Source organism: Marmota monax, unplaced genomic scaffold (assembly GCF_021218885.2).
Source record: "Marmota monax isolate L192 unplaced genomic scaffold, Marmota_monax_Labrador192_F-V1.1 WCK01_AAM20220418_F8-fsc00047, whole genome shotgun sequence".
Lineage (NCBI taxonomy): Eukaryota > Metazoa > Chordata > Mammalia > Rodentia > Sciuridae > Marmota > Marmota monax.
The window spans coordinates 12,860,952-12,881,669 of NW_026692072.1; the positions used below are offsets into that span (position 1 = coordinate 12,860,952).

Here is a 20,718-nt window from a genome sequence, read left to right on the forward strand (position 1 = left end):
TCTATCAGAGAGATTACCAGAGGAGTTGATTCTAAAAATGCCTCTCTAGCAGCTTAAAGAACACAGCACATTTTAAACATTGGGTGGTAAAACAGACTAGTGAAAGTTACCTATGCACCTTAGGGAACCTGGGCAGATTTTACTAATTATCCCATGCCTTTCTCTCAGTCCTACAACCTGAATTGCTAACATTTCTGACCTGCGAAGGAAGGGGAGCATCCAGGAGGGAATGGATGCGGATTTGGGAGTGTTGCGTAGCCCATATGGAAGCAAATGTAATTGGGGCTTTCCCTCAGTGCCATTCATCTACCGATCACCTTAGATACCCCTGAGGGCTGTCGGGAGGGGGCTCAAGAGAAAGGAACCTTAGGAATACATCTGAGTGTAGCCCAGACCGGAATTCCGCAGTTGTTCCAAAATCCTTCCTCCACCTCCACGTATCTGAGGCAGATCGGGATTCGGGACACTGTGTACTCACGCGAATTGCTCTCCGGGCCCAGACAGAAAAGTTGGAAGCGGCTTTGGCAGAACCCAACATGCCTGCTCTGTGTTGAACAGGTGATTGAGAGCTGCCTAGGCCGGGAAACCTCTCACCCGAGTCTTGAAGAGTGGCGGCTGCACTAATTGCATTTAAGTAGCCATCGGGTGCCCACCTCACCCTCCAGAAAGAAAGAGAAAGATGCACCTCAGACAGACATGGGGTGCGTGGAGAGGGCTTACCTCAGTGTAGAAGAATCTCGGTGGGACCTCCAATATGTTACCGCTGTTGACCTGTGACGAGTCCTTGCTTCCCCAATGTTGAAGAATAACACCAAAGAAGCACACCGAGGCAAGGTCAGAGTAGAAATTAGAAGTTTATTAAAGGACAGCAGAAAAGACTTCTCCCGGAGGAAGAAGGGGACCCAAGAGGTGGAATCCATGGAAGTGCGGTCGTCTCCCCTTTTTATAGTTTTGGTGATGGAGTGTAAGGGGGAAGGGTTGGGACACAGGTGGGCCAAACAAGTAATCTGGGCAGGAAGGACTTCATTATCACTTCTTTGGGATGGGCTATCTCCAAATCTGTTGGGGGCTGTTTCCTGGGTTCCATTAACATTTCTTTGGGGTGGACTTTGGCCTAGGGCCTTTCTGGGACTTCATTAACATTCCATGAGTTGTCCTGTGCTTCCCGGAATCATTATCAGCATGGCCTCCATTTTAGATTTCACTCGATATGATATTAGACCCGATTTACCTAACTACACTGACTACCTAATTTTAAATCTGGCTTCAAAGTGACCTCCCCACCCTAGAAGCTTTGGCATCCCGAAAGTGTAATGGCTTCCCATGAAGCAGTTGCCAAGCAAGAAAGTGCTGATGCCTCTGAGGACCCATCCCTAACACCCTCACTGCTTTTAGACCTCTACTATCCCCAGCAGACCTCTAAAGTTCAGGTATAAAATATGACTGTCGGACATGGTAGCACCACCTGTAATCCAGGCAGCTTAGGAGGCTGAGTCAGGAGGATCATGAGTTCAAAGTCAGTCTCAGCAATTGAGCAAGGCATTAAGCAACTCAGTGAGACCCTGTCTCTAAATAAAATGTTTAAACAGGACTGGGTTAAGAGCCCCTGGGTTCAATCCCCAGTACCAAATAAAATATAACAGGGAGGAGGTGCACTATACTGCAAAAGAACTGCTTAAGTTTTCTCATGAATATCAGCAGAAATTTGGGGAATATGAATATTAAAGCTATGGGATAATGTGGAAGCATATTGAAGTTGGTTTAGGTCAAATTTGTTGCTATGATGGGCTGGGGATATGGCTCAAGCGGTAGCGCGCTCGCCTGGCATGCGTGCGGCCCGGGGTTCGATCCTCAGCACCACATACAAACAAAAGATGTTGTGTCTGCCGAGAACTAAAAAATAAATATTAAAAATAAATTCTCTCTCTCTCTCCTTAAAAAAAAAAAAATTAAAAAAAAAATTTGTTGCTATGAGCGCATTAAACAGATTCTGCATTTAAAGTTGCAACAAAAGGAGCTAGGAAAACTGCTAAGTTTGGTTAGTTGGCTGAAACAGGAATCAAAGAATGGCCCACTGTGAATGAGTTGGAAAAACTTAATCTCTGCTGAGGGCCATTGCTAAGTAAGAATGATGCATGGCATGACCCAGGTCATTTGCAGTGTCATTGCATGTAAGGTGACCTTGCTCAAGGACCAGGGCGGTTCGGGTTTAGGGCGGATTGGGTTTAGGACAATCCCGGTTTAGGGCGGTTCCAGGTTTAAGGTGTACCCTGCTGGGAATAGGGCGTATCGTGGGATTCAGAGAGTATTTTTGGGATTTTGCCCAGAACGTGATTTGGGCCCAGAATGTGAATTCCCCCAGAACGTGTTTGTAGAGTGCTGGTGTGAGCTCGGGAATAAAGAGTTGCTGTTTGAATCTACAAGGCTGTGAGTGGCTCGTGATTTTGTGCCCAGCCAGACTGCGGCAAATCTCCTTTGGGTTACCATACTGGAAAGAATTTTTTTCCCCCTGTGATACTAGGGATTGAACCCAGGGATGCCCTACTGCTGAGCTACATCCCAGCCCCCTCTTTTTTTTCTATAATTTTTTGTTATTGTTGTTTGTTATGGGGGATTGAACCCAGGAGCATTTAACCACTGAGTCAAAATATGTTTTATTGTGAGGCAGGGTCTTGCCAAGTTGCTTGGAGCCTTTCTAAATTGCTGAGGCTAACTTTGAACACTCCATCCTCCTGCCTCAGCCTCCCCAGACTTTCTTAACCATAGTGGAAGGCATTTAAAGGTTTAAGGAAGTGGAACTCCAGAGACTGAGAGATTGCAAGATCAAGGATAGCTGGAGCAATTAGTGAGAGACCCTATCCCAAAATAAAATTTTTAAAAAAGGGTTGGGTGGCCCATTGGGTGGCACACACATGTAATTGTGGTTCAGGAGGCTGAGGCAAGAGGATTTTGAGTTCAAAGCCAGCCTTAGCAACATCGAGGCCCTAAGCAATTCAGTGAGACTCTGTCTCTAAATAAAATACAAAATAGGGCTGGGGATGTGGCTCAGTGGTCAAGTGCCCCTGAGTTCAATCCTTGTTACTCCCCGCCCCCCAAAAAAAGTGGAGGCTGGGGCAGAATGTGATAGCATAGACTTATAGTCCCAGTGACTCAGGAGGCTGAGGCAGGAAGATGACAAATTTCAGGCCAGCCTATGAGACTTAAAAAGATCCCTTTCAAAATAAATAGAAAGGGTTAGAGTGTGCTCAGTGGTAAAGCACCCCTGGTCTCAGTCCTCAGGGGGCATGGGGCAGCATTCCTGTAATCCCAGCAATTTGGGAGGGGTACAAGTTTGAGGCTGGCCTCAGCAAGTTAGTGAGGCCCTAAGCAACAAAGTGAGATGTCTCAAAAAAAAGGGGGGGGAGGGGGCTGGGTATGTGCATCTGTGGTTAAGCACCCCTAGGTTCAGTCTCTGGTACCATTTAAACAAACAAACCAAAACTTCCTTACCCATATTAAAGGATCCAGAAGATTGACAAATAGATTTGCCAGAGAAGCCCCAACATCCCTAAAGAGCTCCATGTTTGCTCTTTGTAGGTTGGTTCTTACAGGGGAACAACAATCCCTCACTTGGAAAAATTATTAAAGACAATATGGGGGCTGGAGTTGTGGCTCAGTGGTAGAACACTTGCCTAGCATGTGTGAGGCACTGGGTTTAATCTTTAGCATCACATAAAAATAAAATAAAGATATTATGATCACCTACAACTAAAAAATATATATTTAAAAAAAAACAGTGTGAATAATTGAATCTTGGAATGACAGGGCCTAAATGGTGGCATTCAGCTGTTAGAGACAAGGTGGGTGTAGACACTATAATGAACAGCAGAGGCCAAGCAACAATCAGAGTATCATAACTCATCTAGTTCTTTGGCATTGGCTAGTTAATCACTGTGTTCCTGGAATTGAGATAGTAGGAAGCCTACTAAATTCTTACTTGATCTGTAGAAGCAGAAAGCTTTCAGGTCAAGTGACTAAAAGGCCAACTTGAATCATGAAAACACAGTTGTGGCCCTTCTATCAATTCCCTGATCTCTGTCCTCTCTGGAGAAGGCTACTGATTAAACTTCCCACCTACCTCTCTCTGAGCAATTAGAAGTTGCCATGGCAAGAGAAAAACCAGAGCTGGCCTGCTGTGACTAGCACAAAAACCAGGGAACAGTAGGGAAAATGCAAGATAGAGGTGGGGTTTGTTTATTATAAAAGAAAAAAGGAATAACCCCCCTAAGAAATCTTAACAAAGAAAGGAATATTCTACACTGGGAGAAAAGACACTAGGATACAACCTATCAAGTATTTTTACTCCAGCCCTGCCCCCAACTCCCCCAAGAGAAGAGTAGAAGGAGACAGCTAAAGTGAAGGAGAAATTTTTGAAGAATTAAACTTAAAAACCCTATAAATCTGATTAAAATCTAACTTCTGTTTTGCTTTTAAAAAATGTAATGTATTGGAGCTGAGATTGTAGCTCAGGGGTAGAGTGCTTTTCCAGCATGCATGAGGCACTGGGTTCGATTCTCAGCACCACATATAAATGAATAAATAAAAAATAAAGATCGGGAGGGCTGGGATTGATCTCAGCGGTAGAGCACTCGCCTAGCACAGGCGGGACCCGGGTTAGATCCTCAGCACCACATACAAATAAAGCCATTGTGTTGTGTCCATCTACACCTAAAAAATAAATATTAAAAAAATAAATAAAGGTCCATCAACAACTAAAAACATAATAATAATATATCAAAAGGCCTACACACCTGTAATCCCGCAGCTCAGGACACTGAGGCAGGAGGATCACCAGTTCAAAGCCAGCCTCAGCAATGGCAAGGCATTAAGCAACTCAGTGAGACCCTGTCTCTAAATAAAATACAAAATAAGGCTGGGAATATGGCTCAGTGGTTGAGTGGCCCTGAGTTCAATCCCTGATACCAAAAAAAAAAAAAAAAAAAAGCCCACTTTAGTGACATGCTAGTTTCACCAGAAAATAACCCAACACCTCCTGTCAGGAACATGTTTATATAGGCCAGCCAACTCGCTCCCCAAAACCCAAGTGGACAACTACATGTATCTTAAACCTCGCCACTGGGCTCAGGTGACCACCAATAATGTGCATCCACTTGGTAGCTGTCCAGGGTCACCTCCTAAAGAAGGGTGGACAGGGCAGGGCAACTCTTAAGTGGTAATGAAGCTAAGAGCTCCTAGTAACCAACTTTTCCAGTACAACACTCCCCACCCCTGCTGTAAAGAATTTCCTTTATTTCTAAACCAAAATATTTGCCTCAAGTTTAACACCCAGGGACCAGGAAAAAATACCCACACACCCATAATTTTTTTGGTTTTATATTTAAATATAAAAATACTGCTCTGTTTTGTGTTATAAATGAAGGACCAATCACTATGAACTTTTTATTTTAAGATAGAGTGAGCTATCAGTTTACTGAGCCTTGTGTCCCTGGGAGGACATGCAGCCCCAAGCAAGGGAAGTGCTGCAGTTGGTTTATACCTTAAGAAATAGAGCTTTCCACCACAAGGGGGAATATTAACCTAACCTCTCCAGGCCTCCTCTTTCAGCTACCTTGAAGAAAAAGTACCCCCACCCAGCCTCCCACCCATTCCCCCCAAACATGCTGCATCTCACAACCATGCCTATCAGACACGCCTGAGGAGGAGGAGCATGGCTCTGTTTCCCACTAGCAAGTTAAAAAGCTTCAGTGAGATAGAGCCCTAATATCCAGAGTATACAAAGAACTCAAAAAATTAAACAATAAGATAACAAATAACCCAATCAACAAATGGGCCAAAGACCTGAACAGACACTTCTCAGAGGACGACATACAATCAATCAACAAATACATGAAAAAATGCTCACCATCTCTAGCAGTCAGAGAAATGCAAATCAAAATCACCCTAAGATACCATCTCACTCCAGTAAGATTAGCATCCATTATGAAGTCAAACAACAACAAGTGCTGGAGAGGATGTGGGGAAAAGGGTACTCTTGTACATTGCTGGTGGGACTGCAAATTGGTGCGGCCAATTTGGAAAGCAGTATGGAGATTCCTGGGAAAGCTGGGAATGGAACCACCATTTGACCCAGCTATTGCCCTTCTCAGACTATTCCCTGAAGACCTTAAAAGAGCGTACTACCGGGATACTGCCACATCGATGTTCATAGCAGCACAATTCACAATAGCTAGACTGTGGAACCAACCCAGATGCCCTTCAATAGATGAATGGATAAAAAAAAATGTGGCATTTATACACAATGGAGTATTACGCAGCACTTAAAAATGACAAAATCATGGAATTTGCAGGGAAATGGATGGCATTAGAGCAGATTATGCTAAGTGAAGCTAGCCAATCCCTAAAAAACAAATGCCAAATGTCTTCTTTGATATAAGGAGAGTAACTAAGAACAGAGCAGGGAGGAAGAGCAGGAGGAAAAGATTAACATTAAACAGAGACATGAGGTGGGAGGGAAAGGGAGAGAAAAGGGAAATTGCATGGAAATGGAAGAGAGACCCTCATTGTTATACAAAATTACATATAAGAGGTTGTGAGGGGGAAGGGGAAAAAAAACAAGGGAAAGAATTAAATTACAACAGATGGGGTAGAGAGAGAAGATGGGAGGGGAGGGGAGGGGGGATAGTAGGGGATAGGAAAGGTAGCAGAATACAACAGTTACTAATAGGGCATTATGTAAAAATGTGGATGTGTAATCGATGTGATTCTGCAATCTGTATTTGGGGTAAAAATGGGAGTTCATAACCCACTTGAATTGAATGTATGAAATATGATATGTCAAGAGTTTTGTAATGTTTTGAACAACCAATAAAAAAAAAAGAAAAAAAAGCTTCAGTGAGGTGGGGGATATAGCTCAGTTGGTAGAATGCTTGCCTCTCATGTACAAGGCCCTGGGTTCAAAAAAAAAGAAAAGAAAAAAGAAAAAACACCTCTGTCCTGGCCAAAGAAAGCAAGATTAACTGGGCACAAGGAATTAAAAAACAAAACAAAACAAAAAAAACCTTGCCCGGACAAGCAGGACAAGAGATGAGGGTGGAGAGCTGGAGTAGGCTCCAGAACGAGGAGAGGCTTGATGGCTGAGGTCTAGTCCCTTTAGTTTTGTACTGGAAGGGCTCATCACCGGTTTCATTGAGAAGACACATGCTGATGAGGGCTTTTGTCACCGAAGAGGGGTCGCACTTGGCAGAGAGGCCACTGTCTTCAAAGTTACCCTTCTTCTTCTGCTGACAGCGAGGGGAATGCAGATGCTGGCACTATGGTTGGTCATGCCAGCAGAGAAGTCATTGATGTGGGAAGTTTTGTGGAATCCAGTTAGACGCCAGGCATTGTCCAGGCCCCCTTGGGAGCTCAGGCATGAATGTGGTACTGGCGCCGCTTGCTTAGTTTCTTGATGGCCTCCTCCATGTACTTGAGAACAATCTCTCCCTCATGGCCTTTGGTACTAAAGTTGGTGTGGGAGCCTGAATCATGCCAGTCCCAGGAATGGGCTTGGGATCAAAAGTAACTATCATTCTAAAGTCTTCACATGAAACGGGCCACCCAGGGATGATCTCCCATGTGGATTCCTTCACAAGGTCCTATTTGGAATTCCCACTGGGCAGGCATGACCTCAGCATTTGTCCCCGTAATCTTTTTTTTTTTTTTTAAAGAGAGAGTGAGAGAGAGAGAGAGAATTTTTTTTTTTAATATTTATTTTTTAGTTTTCGGCAGACACAACATCTTTGTATGTGGTGCTGAGGATCGATCCCGGGCCGCACGCATCCCAGGCGAGTGTGCTACCGCTTGAGCCACATCCCCAGCCCTGTCCCCGTAATCTTGACTCCAGCATACAAGCAGGCCTGGTAACAAGCCTCCATGATATCCCTGCAGTAGGCGTTGTCTGCTGCCACACCCAGTAATAAGGACCTTGGGGACCAGAAAAGCCATTGGAAGACCAACGGAAAGGGTGGCCATCTGTGCCCTTGAGAGTATATTCCTGCTCCATTCCAAACCAAGGATGCTAGTTGCTCACCATATCCATTATCAGTTTATGGGTGTGCCTTAAATTGGTCTCTGCAGGCTTTCGGTTATACTTGAAAACTTAACAGAACACCAGTGTGTTGGGATCCTTGGGGAAAGGGTCCTGAAACATGGTAGCAGGTACAAGATACATGTCATTATTGGAGCCTTTAGACCGAAAAGTACTATAGCCATCAAAATTCCACTCAGGCAACTCTCTACACTCTTGGGCTCAGAGTCCAGTGTGTGGGTCTTACAGTGAAGTCCTTCTCCAGGGCCATCAATCCAGATATATATAGCTTGGGCTTTCTTACTTGAGGGAGGGACATATACCCCTACTTGATGCCTTTGTTCAAGTGGGAACTGGGGGGGTGGCCATGGTGGAAGGTGTTCTGGGTGGCAAGCAGGTGGTGGGTGGGCCTTGAGAGAGAGGAGAGGAGTTGGCTGTGCCGCTCAGCCTCTCCACTCTTCTCCCATTCTCAGCTCTCAACTTTCACACTTTAATGAGTTGGAATAATTAGTGCATCACATAAGAAAATTGTCTTCATTCCTCAAGATCCAGTGCAGATAAAACCTTCTGAACTTACATCTCTGGGCTTCAGTGTCAGGCTTCCCCTTCCTAGCATTGATACCCTGCTGTTGATACTGGTCTCGCCCTCTAAATTGATCTTAAGAAACACCAGTGGTGTTTGCTTTTTATATCCCCAGCAGCTCAGCTTCTACTCATACTAAAATCATCTGTCATTTATTGAGCATTTACTACGTAAACTCTGTCAGTCACCAAGCACTTTAGCATTTTACAACTTTTTTTTTTTTGGGGGGGGGCACTGGGGATTGAACCCAGAGGCACTTTGTTGCTAAGCTACATCCCCAAAATATATTTTATTTTTTATTTTGAGGCAGAGTCTTAGGGTCTTACTGAATTGCTGAGGCTAGACTCAAACCCAGTCCTTCTGCCTCAACCTCCTAAGTCATTGGGATCATAGGTGTCCATTATCACACTAGGGTCTCACAACCTTATAGGGTAGATACTGTTAACCCAAATTGGTTGTTGAATGCAAAATCCAACTTTTGCATCTGACTTTTCTAGTTTTTTTCCTTGTGTATGAAATATACATTTTGGAACATAAGACGCACCAGCAAATGTTTTTGGTTTTTTTTTTTTAAGTTTCAGGTGAACACAATATCTTTATTCTACATTTATGTGGTGCTGAGGATCGAACCCAGTGCCTCGTGCATGCTAGGCGAGCACTCTACCACTGAGCCACAACCCCAACCCCAACCCACCAGCAAATGTTTTTAAACAAATATATGCAAACTTGAAATCAAGTTTCAAGACTTCTTTCCTTTTCTCACCTATGGGAGGGATTATCTGGGTTATTAGGGTGTCCTGAGATTAGAGACTTGAAAGATTTCTAAAAACAATTAGCAGCAAGACAGAATTTGCTATTTTGAAGCTGTTAGTCAGCAATTTTTAAATTTATTTCTTGAAGAGAAAGGAAGTAAAATCATGTAACTTTGTAGGAATTCTGAAGCCAAACATCTGGATTCAAATTTGGCTCCAGGACCTTCCAGATGCTGTCTTGGACAAATCTCTTAACATCTCTAAAATTGTTTCTGCCACTTTAAAGTGTGTTGGTAATAGTATCCACGCTGAATGTGGTGGCTTATAGCCTGTAATCTCAGCCACTTGGGAGGCTGAGGCAAGGAGGATCACATGATTGACACCAGCCTCAGGACCTTATCGAGGACCCGTCTCAAAATAAAAACTAAAAAAGGCTGGGGATGTAGCTCAGTGGTTGAGTGCCCTTGGGTTCAATCCCAGGTAACAAAAAACAACATTATCCATAGAGTTATTGTAGGGTTTAAATTAGGTCATAGCTTTAGCTCTTTGCATTGTGCCTGAAAGAAAATAAACAGTGGGGAACTATTACTACTTAATTGAGCTTTATGTTTACGCGAATATCCAGATACTATTGGATACCTAGAACCAAATTGAGATTGTACTAAACTAAAATGTATAGATTCGTGAAAAATCTGTTTTCCTTGGTGAAAACAGACATTTTTGGACATGACTGGTATGTGTATAACAGGGGCTCTAAACCCTGACTAATTAATAGATACATCCGGAGAACATTAAAGCAATAAAAGAATTTGAATAAGATGGGCTAGGATTGTGGGGGATGCAGGGTCCACTATTTTTTTTTTAATTCTTTAGCCTTTAGCTGGGTGTGGTGGTGCACCTGTAATCCCATTACTTGGGAAGCTGAGGGAGGAAGGCAAGTTCAAGATCAGCCTGGACAACTTGGTGAGACCTTGTTGCTTAGAAGTAGAGTGTCCCTGGGTTCAATCCCCAGAACAACACACACACTGTTGGGGCAAGCCCCCAAATGGCTGTAGTTAGGCTCCCTCACAGAGACTTTTGGCAGGCTATGTTTTTAGTGTGTGGCCAGAGCTGGGAACTGTTATGGTTAGTCAAGGCCAGAAACACTGTGATTCAGTGTACAGTCTCAAGGTCATAAATATTAACTCGTGAGCATGTGTGCCTCTGCCCCTTACGTATACCCTCTTGGCAGTGTGCCTTCTTTGTTTGGCCTGCATATAAAAAGCGCCAAGGGGAGGGAAGGAGGGGAGCTAAAATGGAACTGGCTGGGGCTGGCTAATGGCTATGGCCACAAATAAAACATGTCTACCAGCCTGCATCTTGCATCTGCTTTACCTGCTGAACCCTGAATCTGTTTCCTGGGTCAGAGCCCCTGCATCTCACACACACAACTGGAAGAAAAATGGGGCTCTGGAATTACTAAGGTTCTCCCTCCGCATCTTCGTTTTTTTGATTGTTATGATGTTTCAGTAAAACCAAGTTATCCTGGCTGACATTTGACAAGTGAAAGCTGGGAAGATCATTTGAATAAACATGTATTTTCTTTTTATTTAAATGTATTTTTAAAGTTGTCAATGGACCTTTATTTTTATTTATTTATATCCAGTGCTGACAATCGAACCCAGTGCCTCACACATGCTAGGCAAGCGTTCTACCACTGAGCCACCACCCCAGCCCCTAAATGTATTTCTTTTTTTATGGTTTTTTTTTTTTTTTTTTAGTTGTTGGTGGACACTATGCCTTTATTTTGTTTTATTTGTTTTTATGTGGTGCTGAGGATTGAACCTAGTGCCTCACATGTGCAAGGTAGGTGCTCTACCACTGAGCCACAACCCCACCTAAACATGTATTTTCAAACATACTTAGTCACACTCATATTTTGATATCCACAGCTGAACTTCCTAAACCCAAATGAAAACTCTGGCTTTTGAAACTTCAGCAAGAAATCACCCTGATGGTGAAATATGCACGTAAGTCTCAACTGTAGAATGAAACTTTGTGGTTGTTGTATCTAAATCTTATCATTTATTTGGTTTCACCACAAATAGGTGCACTTCAGTACAATTCAATTCTGACTTTAACTACCTGGAGTGAGAGAAGGACTCCGTAGGTTTAAGGACTTGTTGTTAGGCCACCCCACACTTTTTGAAATTAAAAAAAAAAAAGTGAAATAAAAATTCTGTGAATTTTGAATTCAGTGAAATAAAAATTCTGACTGGTATAAATTTTGGAGCTTCCAAGACTTCCTTAGTTTCCATAACTCACTAGAACCACTTGCAGAACTCAGAAAAGTGCTAAGAAGTCTGACTTCAGACAAATCCTTTCATCTTTTTGCTATTTGGTTAACCAAATAAATAGGGTTGATAGTATCGATCTTGTAAAGGATTATTTGAGTATTAAAGGGAATAATTTTGAGAACATTTCTTGAAACAGAGACAGTGTCTGGCTCACAAAAAGTGCTCAATAAATAATTGATTAAAAAATTTTTAAGTTGTTGACACCTTTATTTTATTCATTTATTTATACGCAGTGCTGAGAATTGAACCCAGTGCCTCACATATGCAAGGCAAGTGCTCTACCACTGAGCCACAACCCCAGCCCCTAAATAATTGCTTTTATTTCAGACATGTTTGTTAATTTAGTCTGCAGTTGTTTTTAAAGGACACAAACTTTTGAGGTTTTTCCACCACACTGATGAGTCACATATGCTCAGTTCCTTGTGTTGTATAGTTCCTGCATTTATTGGCTGTTGCCAAGGATTTTCAGTAGGGACTATAACTTTGGAACTAAGGAAAGCCATGTGACTTATATAGAGGTCAAATCCATGTCCTTGGGCTCAGTAATGCTTGTAGTAAGGTGAGCCAGCTTGGTAGATGACTCCATTTCTTTGACAGCCACAGCACCTGTGGAAGAAGAGCTGTGCTGAGTGAAGTAAAAATAATTTCTATGGAAAGGATGATAAATAGGGCAAGCTGTAGGAGTGTGGCTTCCATGTCGCCTCCCTGAGGAGTCGGGGTGTGTCACCCTCCCAGCCCATCAATGTGTTCACCAAGTTGAAAGTTTACACTACAGTATGGTGTTCAGAGTTTTTAACGGGACTTTATTGCATAAGCGTGATTGAATTCATTGGCTACAAGACTGGACTCAATCCCCAGCTCTCCTGTCCTCCCAGAGGTTGGCCTAACCCAAAGTTCTACCTTTTAATCTTGCAGTTGGTCTTCAGGGGACCAGCCCCAATTTTCAAGTTAGTCAGGGGCTCACCAGGAGTCACTTTATTAGCTTAATAAATTCCCATCATTCAGGAAATTCCAAAGGTTTTTGAAGTTCTGTGCCAGGAACCAGTGACAAAGACCAGATTTATTACACCACATTACGTGACCTCATGTGTTTTATGGAAATTCATTTAAACCATGAAGCCTGATTTACTGAAAGAAATACCTATTTTTATTCCATAGGTTATTTGAACAATAAATTGGCCTTTAGCTGGAGCTATTTGTACACACAAAAAAGGATTAATGAGTTACCTATATTAAGGTCTCTCCTTAATTTGAGCAAAAAGCCATAATACATGACTATGTTTTTAGGTACTATGCATATAATTGGAGAGAACTGTGACAATTAAAGGAAAATAGCTGGGCGTGGTGGTGCATGCCTGCAATCCCACAGACTCAGGAGGCTAAGGCAGGAGGATCACAAGTTCAATTGCTAGCTTCAGTAATTTAGTAATTTAGGGAGATCCTGTCTTAAAATTTAAAAAGAAAATGAAAAGGGCTGGGGATATCCCTTAATAGTTGAGTGCCTCTGGATTTAATCTCTAGTATCATAAATGGGGGGGGGGAGATCAAAGGACATTATGACTTCCTATAATATAAACTATATACTAGTGGTAAAAGTGTTCCAGAGTGAGGTAAATCAGCTTAACTATGTTTTCTAGAATGTGTTACCAATAGACTATAAGTTCCATTTACTTTCTCATTAGTGACAGGAATGTGGTTATCTGCCAAAGGTTGGTAGATACTAAAGGAGGGAGGTGGCTAACAGCAGGATCAAGCAGTAGTCAGTTTTTTTTTTTTTTTTTTTTCCTTGCAGAGCTGGTGATTGTAGCCAGGTTTTAAGATTTTGTTCTGTTAAAAAATATTTATAGGAGAGCTGGGCACGGTGGCACACACCTGAAATCCCAGAGGCTCAGGAGGCTGAGGCAGGAAGATCCCGAGTTTAAAGCCAGCCTCAGCAATGGTGATGCGCTAAGCAACTAAATAAAATACAAAAAAGGGCTGGGGATGTGTCTCCGTGGCTGAGTGCCCCTGAGTTCAATCCCCAGTACCAAAAAAACAAAACAACAACAACAAAAAACCAACAACAACAAAAAAAATTATAGGAGATCATTGGACTGAGTGTAGGCCCACAGGAAGACCCAATCCAAATGGAGTTACCCATCCTAATGTTACAGTTACCAATCCCAAACGAAGTTCTTTTTAATATTTTTTAGTTGTCAATGGACCTTTATTTTATTTATATGCGGTGCTGAGAATCGAACCCAGTGACTCAAACATGATAGGAAAATACTCTACCACTGAGGCACAACCCCAGCACCCTTTCTTTATCTGACTTTAGGGAGAAATCTAGAGAATGAGATAATAACCAAACCCAGAAGCAAACATTTTAGCTGGAATAAAGAGGTTTCCTTTTTTTTTTTTATTTGGTGGTGGTAGGTATCAGAGATTGAACACAGGGGCACTCAACCATTGAGCCACATCCTCAGCCTTATTTCGTATTTTATTTAGAGACAGGGTCTCACTGAGCTGCTTAGTGACTTGCTGTTGCTGAGGCTGGCTTTGAAATCACTATCCTCCTGTCTCAGCCTCCAGAGCCGCTGGATTACAGGCGTGAACCACAACACCCGGCAGGTTCCCCCCTTTTTAAAAAAACATTTTATTTATTGTTTTTGGGGACAGGGTTTCACTAAGTTGTTCAGGGCTTCACCAAATCACTGGCCTTTTTTGGAGGAGGAGCAGGGATTGAACCCAGGGGCACTTAACCACTAAGTCACATCCCAGCCCTTTTAGAGACAGTGTCTTGCTAAATTCTTGAGGTTAGCCTCAAACATGCAATTCTCCTGCCTCAGCCTCCTGAGTCACTGGGATTACAGATGTGCACTTTTATACCCAGTGAGTAAAATAATGGAAGTATTTTTTTAAGTACTGGGAAATTGAACCCAGGGACTTTACTACTTTACTTTACTACTCAGCTATATCCCCACTTTTTTCCAAATATTTTAAAAATTGTTGATGAAGGGGGCTGGGGTTGTGGCTCAACAGTAGAGCACTTGCCTGGCGCATGCGAGATGTCGAGTTCGTTCCTCAGCATCACGTAAAAATAAATAAATAAAAAATAAAGGTATTGTGTCCAACTACACCTGAAGAAAAGTTGATGAGCCTTTTATTTAGTTGAAAAGTATATTTATTTATATGTGGTGCCATGAATCGAACCCATTGCCTCACATCTGCTAAGCAAGTGCTCTACCACTGAGCTACAACCCCAGCCCACTATATCCCTTTATTGAGACAGTGTCATGCTAAACTGCTAAAATGTTGAGGCTAGCCTCGAACTTGAAATTCCCCTGCCTCAGCCTCTGGAGTCACTGGGATTACAGGTTTGTGTCACCATGCTCAGTTCTGAGGGCACTTTTTTTTGTTATTATTATTATTTTTAGTTTTAAGACAGGGTCTCACTAAGTTGCTTAGGACCTTCCTAAATTGCTGAGGTTGGCCTCAAACTTGGGATCCTCAGGCCTCAGTCTCCAGAACCATTGAGTGCAGTGTTCCACTGCACCCAGCTCTGAGGCAGGAGGATCACAAGTTCAAAGCCAGCCTCAGCTACTTATCGAGGTCCTAAGTAACTCAGTGAAACACTGTCTCTAATACTTTATAAAAAAGGGCTGGGGATGTGGCTCAGTGGTTAAGTGCCCCTTGATTCACTCTTCCTGGCACCAGGAAAAAAAAAAAAATCGCAAGGTCTAGCAAACAAAAACACAAACTCCAAAGGGTCAGAAAATTGGAATGGAGGTTGCATACACATTGTGCTCTGGTAGGAATCAAAATGAAAAAGAGAAGAAAAATAGAAAAACTAGACTGGCTCCAGCATGGGTTTTAGGCCTTGAACTAAAAAAATATGGGGACAGGAAAAGTTGGTAGAGGTCTCATGAAGCCATACCTTCTTTGATCAGCAATCCACTGGATAGATTTCTGGAGCAGCCAGTCTCTCACTACTTGAAGCTCTCCACAGAGATGCTATGACAGGGTCCAATGTTTTTTAGGCCATGGGTTAAATAAGTACATCTAGGTCAAAGTGTCTTACTATGGTTAAAAACCCTAAGTTTAGAGAGCTGGGAGTTCAAGGGCTCTCTCAATCCCTAATTGCACCAAATGCCTCATATTAATCATGATAGAATTAAAATGAAAAAAAGAAACACATCTCAGTTTACCAACAATACCATGCAAAAACTCACACAATTTAAGTATATAGCTGGGTGTGGTGGTGCAATTCAGGAGACTGAGGCAGGAGGATCACAAGTTCAAGGCCAGCTTGGGCAATTTAGACCGTCTTAAAATTTTATAGGCATGAAAGCTTCTCAATCTAGTACATTCTGGCCCTATACATTATTAGAATTTACTTGAAAAATCTATTGCTTTTTACATGGTTGACTTCCATTTGTTTTCTTAGCTAAAAGTCTACCCAACTTTAGCTTCAGAACCTGATTCAAAATATAATATTTTCTTTTTTTGCAGTACTGGGGACAGAATAAGGGATATTCTACCACTGAGCTACATCCCCAGCTACGCTTTCCTTTTTTTTTTTTAATATTTATTTTTTAGTTTTAGTGGACACAATCAATATCTTTATTTTATTTTTAAGGGTTTTTTAAAAGATGTACACAATATCTTTACTTTATTTTATATTATTTTTATGTGGTGCTGAGGATTGAACCCAGTGTCTTACACGTGCTAGGCGAGTGCTCTACCACTTGAGCCACAACCCCAGCCCCCCCACATTTTTTTCTTTATTGCAATCTAGTGCTTTAACTCAGGGGTACTCCACCACTGATCTACATTCTAGTCCCGTCCCCGCTTTTTATCCAGGGCTGAGGACCGAACTCAGGCCTTGCGAGTGCTAGGCAAACGCTCTGCCACTGAACTAAATCCCAAGCCCCATTCTAGTCCTTTTTATTTCTTATTTTGATGTAGGGTCTTGCTGGACTCCCAAATTGCAATCCTCCTGCCCCTGAGCCTCCCCAGGTGCTGGATTTATAGGCATGCACCACCACACCTGACTCAAAGTTTGATACCTTCTTTAAACATCTGGTCGTAATTTTAGGCTTAACTAGGCAAATTATTTAATACTTTATTGAAGATCATACAAAAACTCCACAATAAATAATGAAAAGAGTACATAAAGTCATTAGCCTCCGTTTGCAATACAGAAAATACATGTCAGTTCTGGACCAAAATAATTCCATTGAAATACAAAAAGTGATAGGGAAGAATTAAAATATTTGCAGTGACTGCTCTTGGTGGTCAGCTATAACAAACCAACAACCATCAGCTATTTTGGAACGTGAGAGTAGGTCTTAATTTGCAGATAAAGAATGTCTTCAATAGTTTAAAAAAATATATAAACTCTAAAAAAGCTGTGAATCATATACAAAAGTAGCTGTTTGAGAGACCAAGGTTGAAAAGCAGAAATTGTGTTAGCACCACCAGCAAGCACAGGTCCTCTGACTCTTCTGCCCTCCTATTTTGTGCAGGATGCAGACTTGAGTGTTGTACACATCATTTACAGTTTGGAAAATCAGCCTTGAGTACAGGGTTCCTGGTAGAGTAGTCTTAAGCCCTAAGAGGCACCAAGTGGTTTCAAAGGCTAGTAACAATCCCCATCACAAGTTCCGGCGGTATAATAAATCACGTGTTGCCTTATCAACTTTTTGCTGGTAGTCCTCTAATTTGTCAAGTATTTTCTGGGACAGCTGTAAAGGAAAAGAAGAAAATCGTTACAGAGTGATTCCAGGATTAAAAAAGACTGATGTTAGATATGTGGTGCTGAGGATCAAACCCAGTGCCTCACATGTGCTAGGTGAGTGCTCTATCACTGGGCCACAACCCCAACCCTGTAAACTTCTTTAAAAATGGACTGAATGCAGTTTGTCTCTGTGTAATTAATGCATGGTTTCTCATTAGTTTATTTTTTATTTTTTTGGAAAAGTTGCTTAAATCATTGACCTTATTTATAAAGGGACTGGAACAGCATGTTAACAGGGATAAATATTTGGCTTTTGCTGTCCCTCTTAGTCCTTAGGAATTGAAGATCAACTTGTTAAGTATAGCTTGCTACTGCAGGAGTTCACAGAAGACAACTCATTAAAGAGTTTACATACTGCGATGTTGTGACTGTTGGCACTGTTCTCTCCCAGAGCCTGGAGAAGCTGATCAATAGAGGAGTATGGGAGCCACACCATTGGGGCTGTTGCAGACAGTGGAAACTGAAAGGAAAATGATATTATTTGAAAAAAATCTGAAAGTGCACTGCTTCTTCTGAATAATAGGTCCACAAGACTCTAAAAGAATTAAATACTTAATTCTTTTTACCAGTTAAGATCCTCCTATATTTCTTTTCAACTGGGGAAACTGTCCTTCTCAGTTAAATCAAATAAATTTAAAAATTTATTTCAACTCAATCTTAAAGGAGCCCTAAGGTCTATTAAGGATAAATACACTTTAACAACTCTTCTCGAGATGGACAAATTGAAACTATTCTCTATTTCAGTGTGAAATTTAATTTAAAATTTTAAATTCAAATTATCTGAAAACAAAATACTAAAAGCAAAAACAAAACTGGAAAAGGACAGGAAAGCTCAACTTTCAAAGTTCTGAATACTTCCTTGATAATTTAAGAACTCATTTCTATAATAAGCCAGACCTGTTTAGACCTGGCTCATCTATTCATAATCTGTTTCAGATTTGGAATGTGTAACCTCTGGGCCTGTTTTCTGATTTACTGATGCTAGAGATGGAACCTGGGGTGTTCTACCACTGAGTTATATCCCCACCCTCTATTTTTTGGTACCAGAGATTGAACCCAGCAGCGCTTAACCATTTAGACATATCCCCAAGCCCCATCCACCCTTTGGTGGGCAGAGGTTTCTGGGGATTGAACTCAAGGGCACCCGACCACTGAGCCACATCTCCAGTCCTATTTTGTACTTTATTTAGAGATAGGGTCTCACTGAGTTGCTTTGCGCCTCATTTTTGCTGAGGCTGGCTTTGAACTCTTGATCCTCTTGCCTCAGCCTCCTGAGGCACTGGGATTACAGGCATGTTCCACCACGCCTGGCCCCAGCCCCCTTTTTAAAATATTTTATTTATAGACAGGGTCTCACTGAGTTGCTTAGGGCTTTGCTAAATTGCTGAGGCTAGCTTTGAACTTGTGATCCTCTGGCCTCAGCCTCTTGAGCCACTGAGAGTACAGTTGTGTGTCACCATGCCCGGATTCCCCACACCATTTAATTTTTTTATTTTGAGACAGGGTCTTGCTAAATTGCCTAGGCTGGCCTTGAACTTGGGATCTCCTGACTCAGTTTCCAGAGTTGCTGGGATTACAAGTATGCACTACTGTGCCTGGTTCATCAGACGTTCTAAGAAATAAGGAATAAAACAGCCTCTTATCGATAAGGCTGTTGTAAGGATTAAATAAGAAAACCTTGTAGAGCTGGATATGTTGAGGCATGTCTGTAATCCCAGGCAGGATCAGCCTTAGCAACTTAGCAAGGACCTAAGCAACTTAGTCAGACTCTGTCTCAAAATAAAAAATAAAATGGGCTGGGGATGTGGCTCAGTGGTTAAGCATCCTGGGTTTAATCCCAAGTACCAGGTAAAAGAAAACCCTGTAGAGATGGCATAATCCCTCTACACAAAACACCAAATACTAACTAAAGCCACATTCTTTCCTTGCCCCCTTACTTCTATGGTGCTGGAGACTGAACCAGGGCTTTATGCATGCTAGGCAAGTGCTCTATCACTGAACTATACTCTTAGTGCAAAAGCCACATTCTTTTAATGGAGAAAAAAGAAATGTATCCCCATTTTATAAACAGGAAATTAGATATACCTACAGGGCCAATATTTATTTAACTGCAAACAATAAAGGTCAGACTAACATACATTGAATTTACTTTCAGATCCTTGTCTTACTTGATATGTTAATACAGAATTAAAAAGAAATATTTATATGTACCTACCTCAATCCCAAAGTACTGATGTCCTTTTCCCAATACAGCATCCACATACTCAGAGACCAAATCCACAGCTTCTTCCAAAAGGTCATAGTTCAAGTATAGACGAAGCAACTCAGCAGCATCAACTTTCTGTAAAAAGCCAGTGATATTTCCCTGCTGGCTAGTACTAGGACTGAATTCAAGGGTACTCTACCACTGAGCTACCCCAACCCCTTTTATTTTTCATTTTGCTAAATTGTTCATACTAGCCTCAGATTTGTGATCCTTTTACCTCAGCCTTTCGAGTTGCTGGGATTACAGGTATGTACCACCAGCCCAGCTAAAAATTCAGTGATTTAGAATGTATACCTCCTTCCATTTTACCCAAGCACAGAGCAAAGGATGCTGAGTGTCTGATTCCCTGGCACTTACTTTTTTTTTTTTTTGGTACTAGGGATTGAAGTCAGGGTGCTTTTACCACCGAGACACATCAGACAGGAATACTGCAAATTTGAGGCTAACTTCAGCAACTCAGTGGGACACCATCTCAAAAAAAAAAAAAAAAAAAAGGGATGTAGCTCTGTGGTAAAGCACTCCTCTGAGTTCAATCTTAAGTACTACAAGAAAAAAAACAACAAAACATATATAAATGACAAATGCAAAAGTCGTTCAAAGAATCACCAGTTTAAATTTATACCTAATTGGTTCTGTCTCCTCTGAGAGAAGAATGCTATTAATTATGTTAAATGTTTTGTATGTTCTGATTTGATTACATTATTTCTTTTATCATCTTATTTTCTCTATTTTTTAACTTAAAATCAGCTTTCCTTATTTTAGACTACAGATTATCTTTTTCAAAAATATTTTTTTAAGTTGTTGATGGATCTTTATTTAATTTAATTAATTAATTTATTTATGGGCTGAGAATTGAACCCAGTGCTTCACACATGTGAGGCAAGCACTCTACCACTGAGCCACAACCTGAGCTCCTAAATTCTTCTTGATGCAGATA

The 20,718-nt window shown here is 41.6% G+C and overlaps 1 protein-coding gene and 1 pseudogene across 2 annotated transcripts in view; both read right to left on the reverse strand.

The window, feature by feature from the left end:
• Positions 1–5,102: 5,102 nt before the first annotated feature.
• LOC124099986 (glutamine synthetase-like) lies at positions 5,103–10,878 on the reverse strand (annotated as a pseudogene).
• Positions 10,879–16,820: 5,942 nt separating this feature from the next.
• The window catches only part of Nup160 (nucleoporin 160), a 58,288-nt gene continuing 54,390 nt past the window's right edge, over positions 16,821–20,718 (reverse strand). For both annotated transcript variants that reach the window (XM_046458208.2, XM_046458204.2), the window contains exons 34-36: positions 19,731–19,856; positions 17,871–17,975; positions 16,821–17,462 (exon numbers count right to left, since the gene is read on the reverse strand). In XM_046458208.2, coding sequence (XP_046314164.1) covers positions 17,373–17,462; positions 17,871–17,975; positions 19,731–19,856 — 321 coding nt within the window. In that variant the 3' untranslated portion in view covers positions 16,821–17,372. The remainder of the gene's footprint in view (positions 17,463–17,870; positions 17,976–19,730; positions 19,857–20,718) is intronic.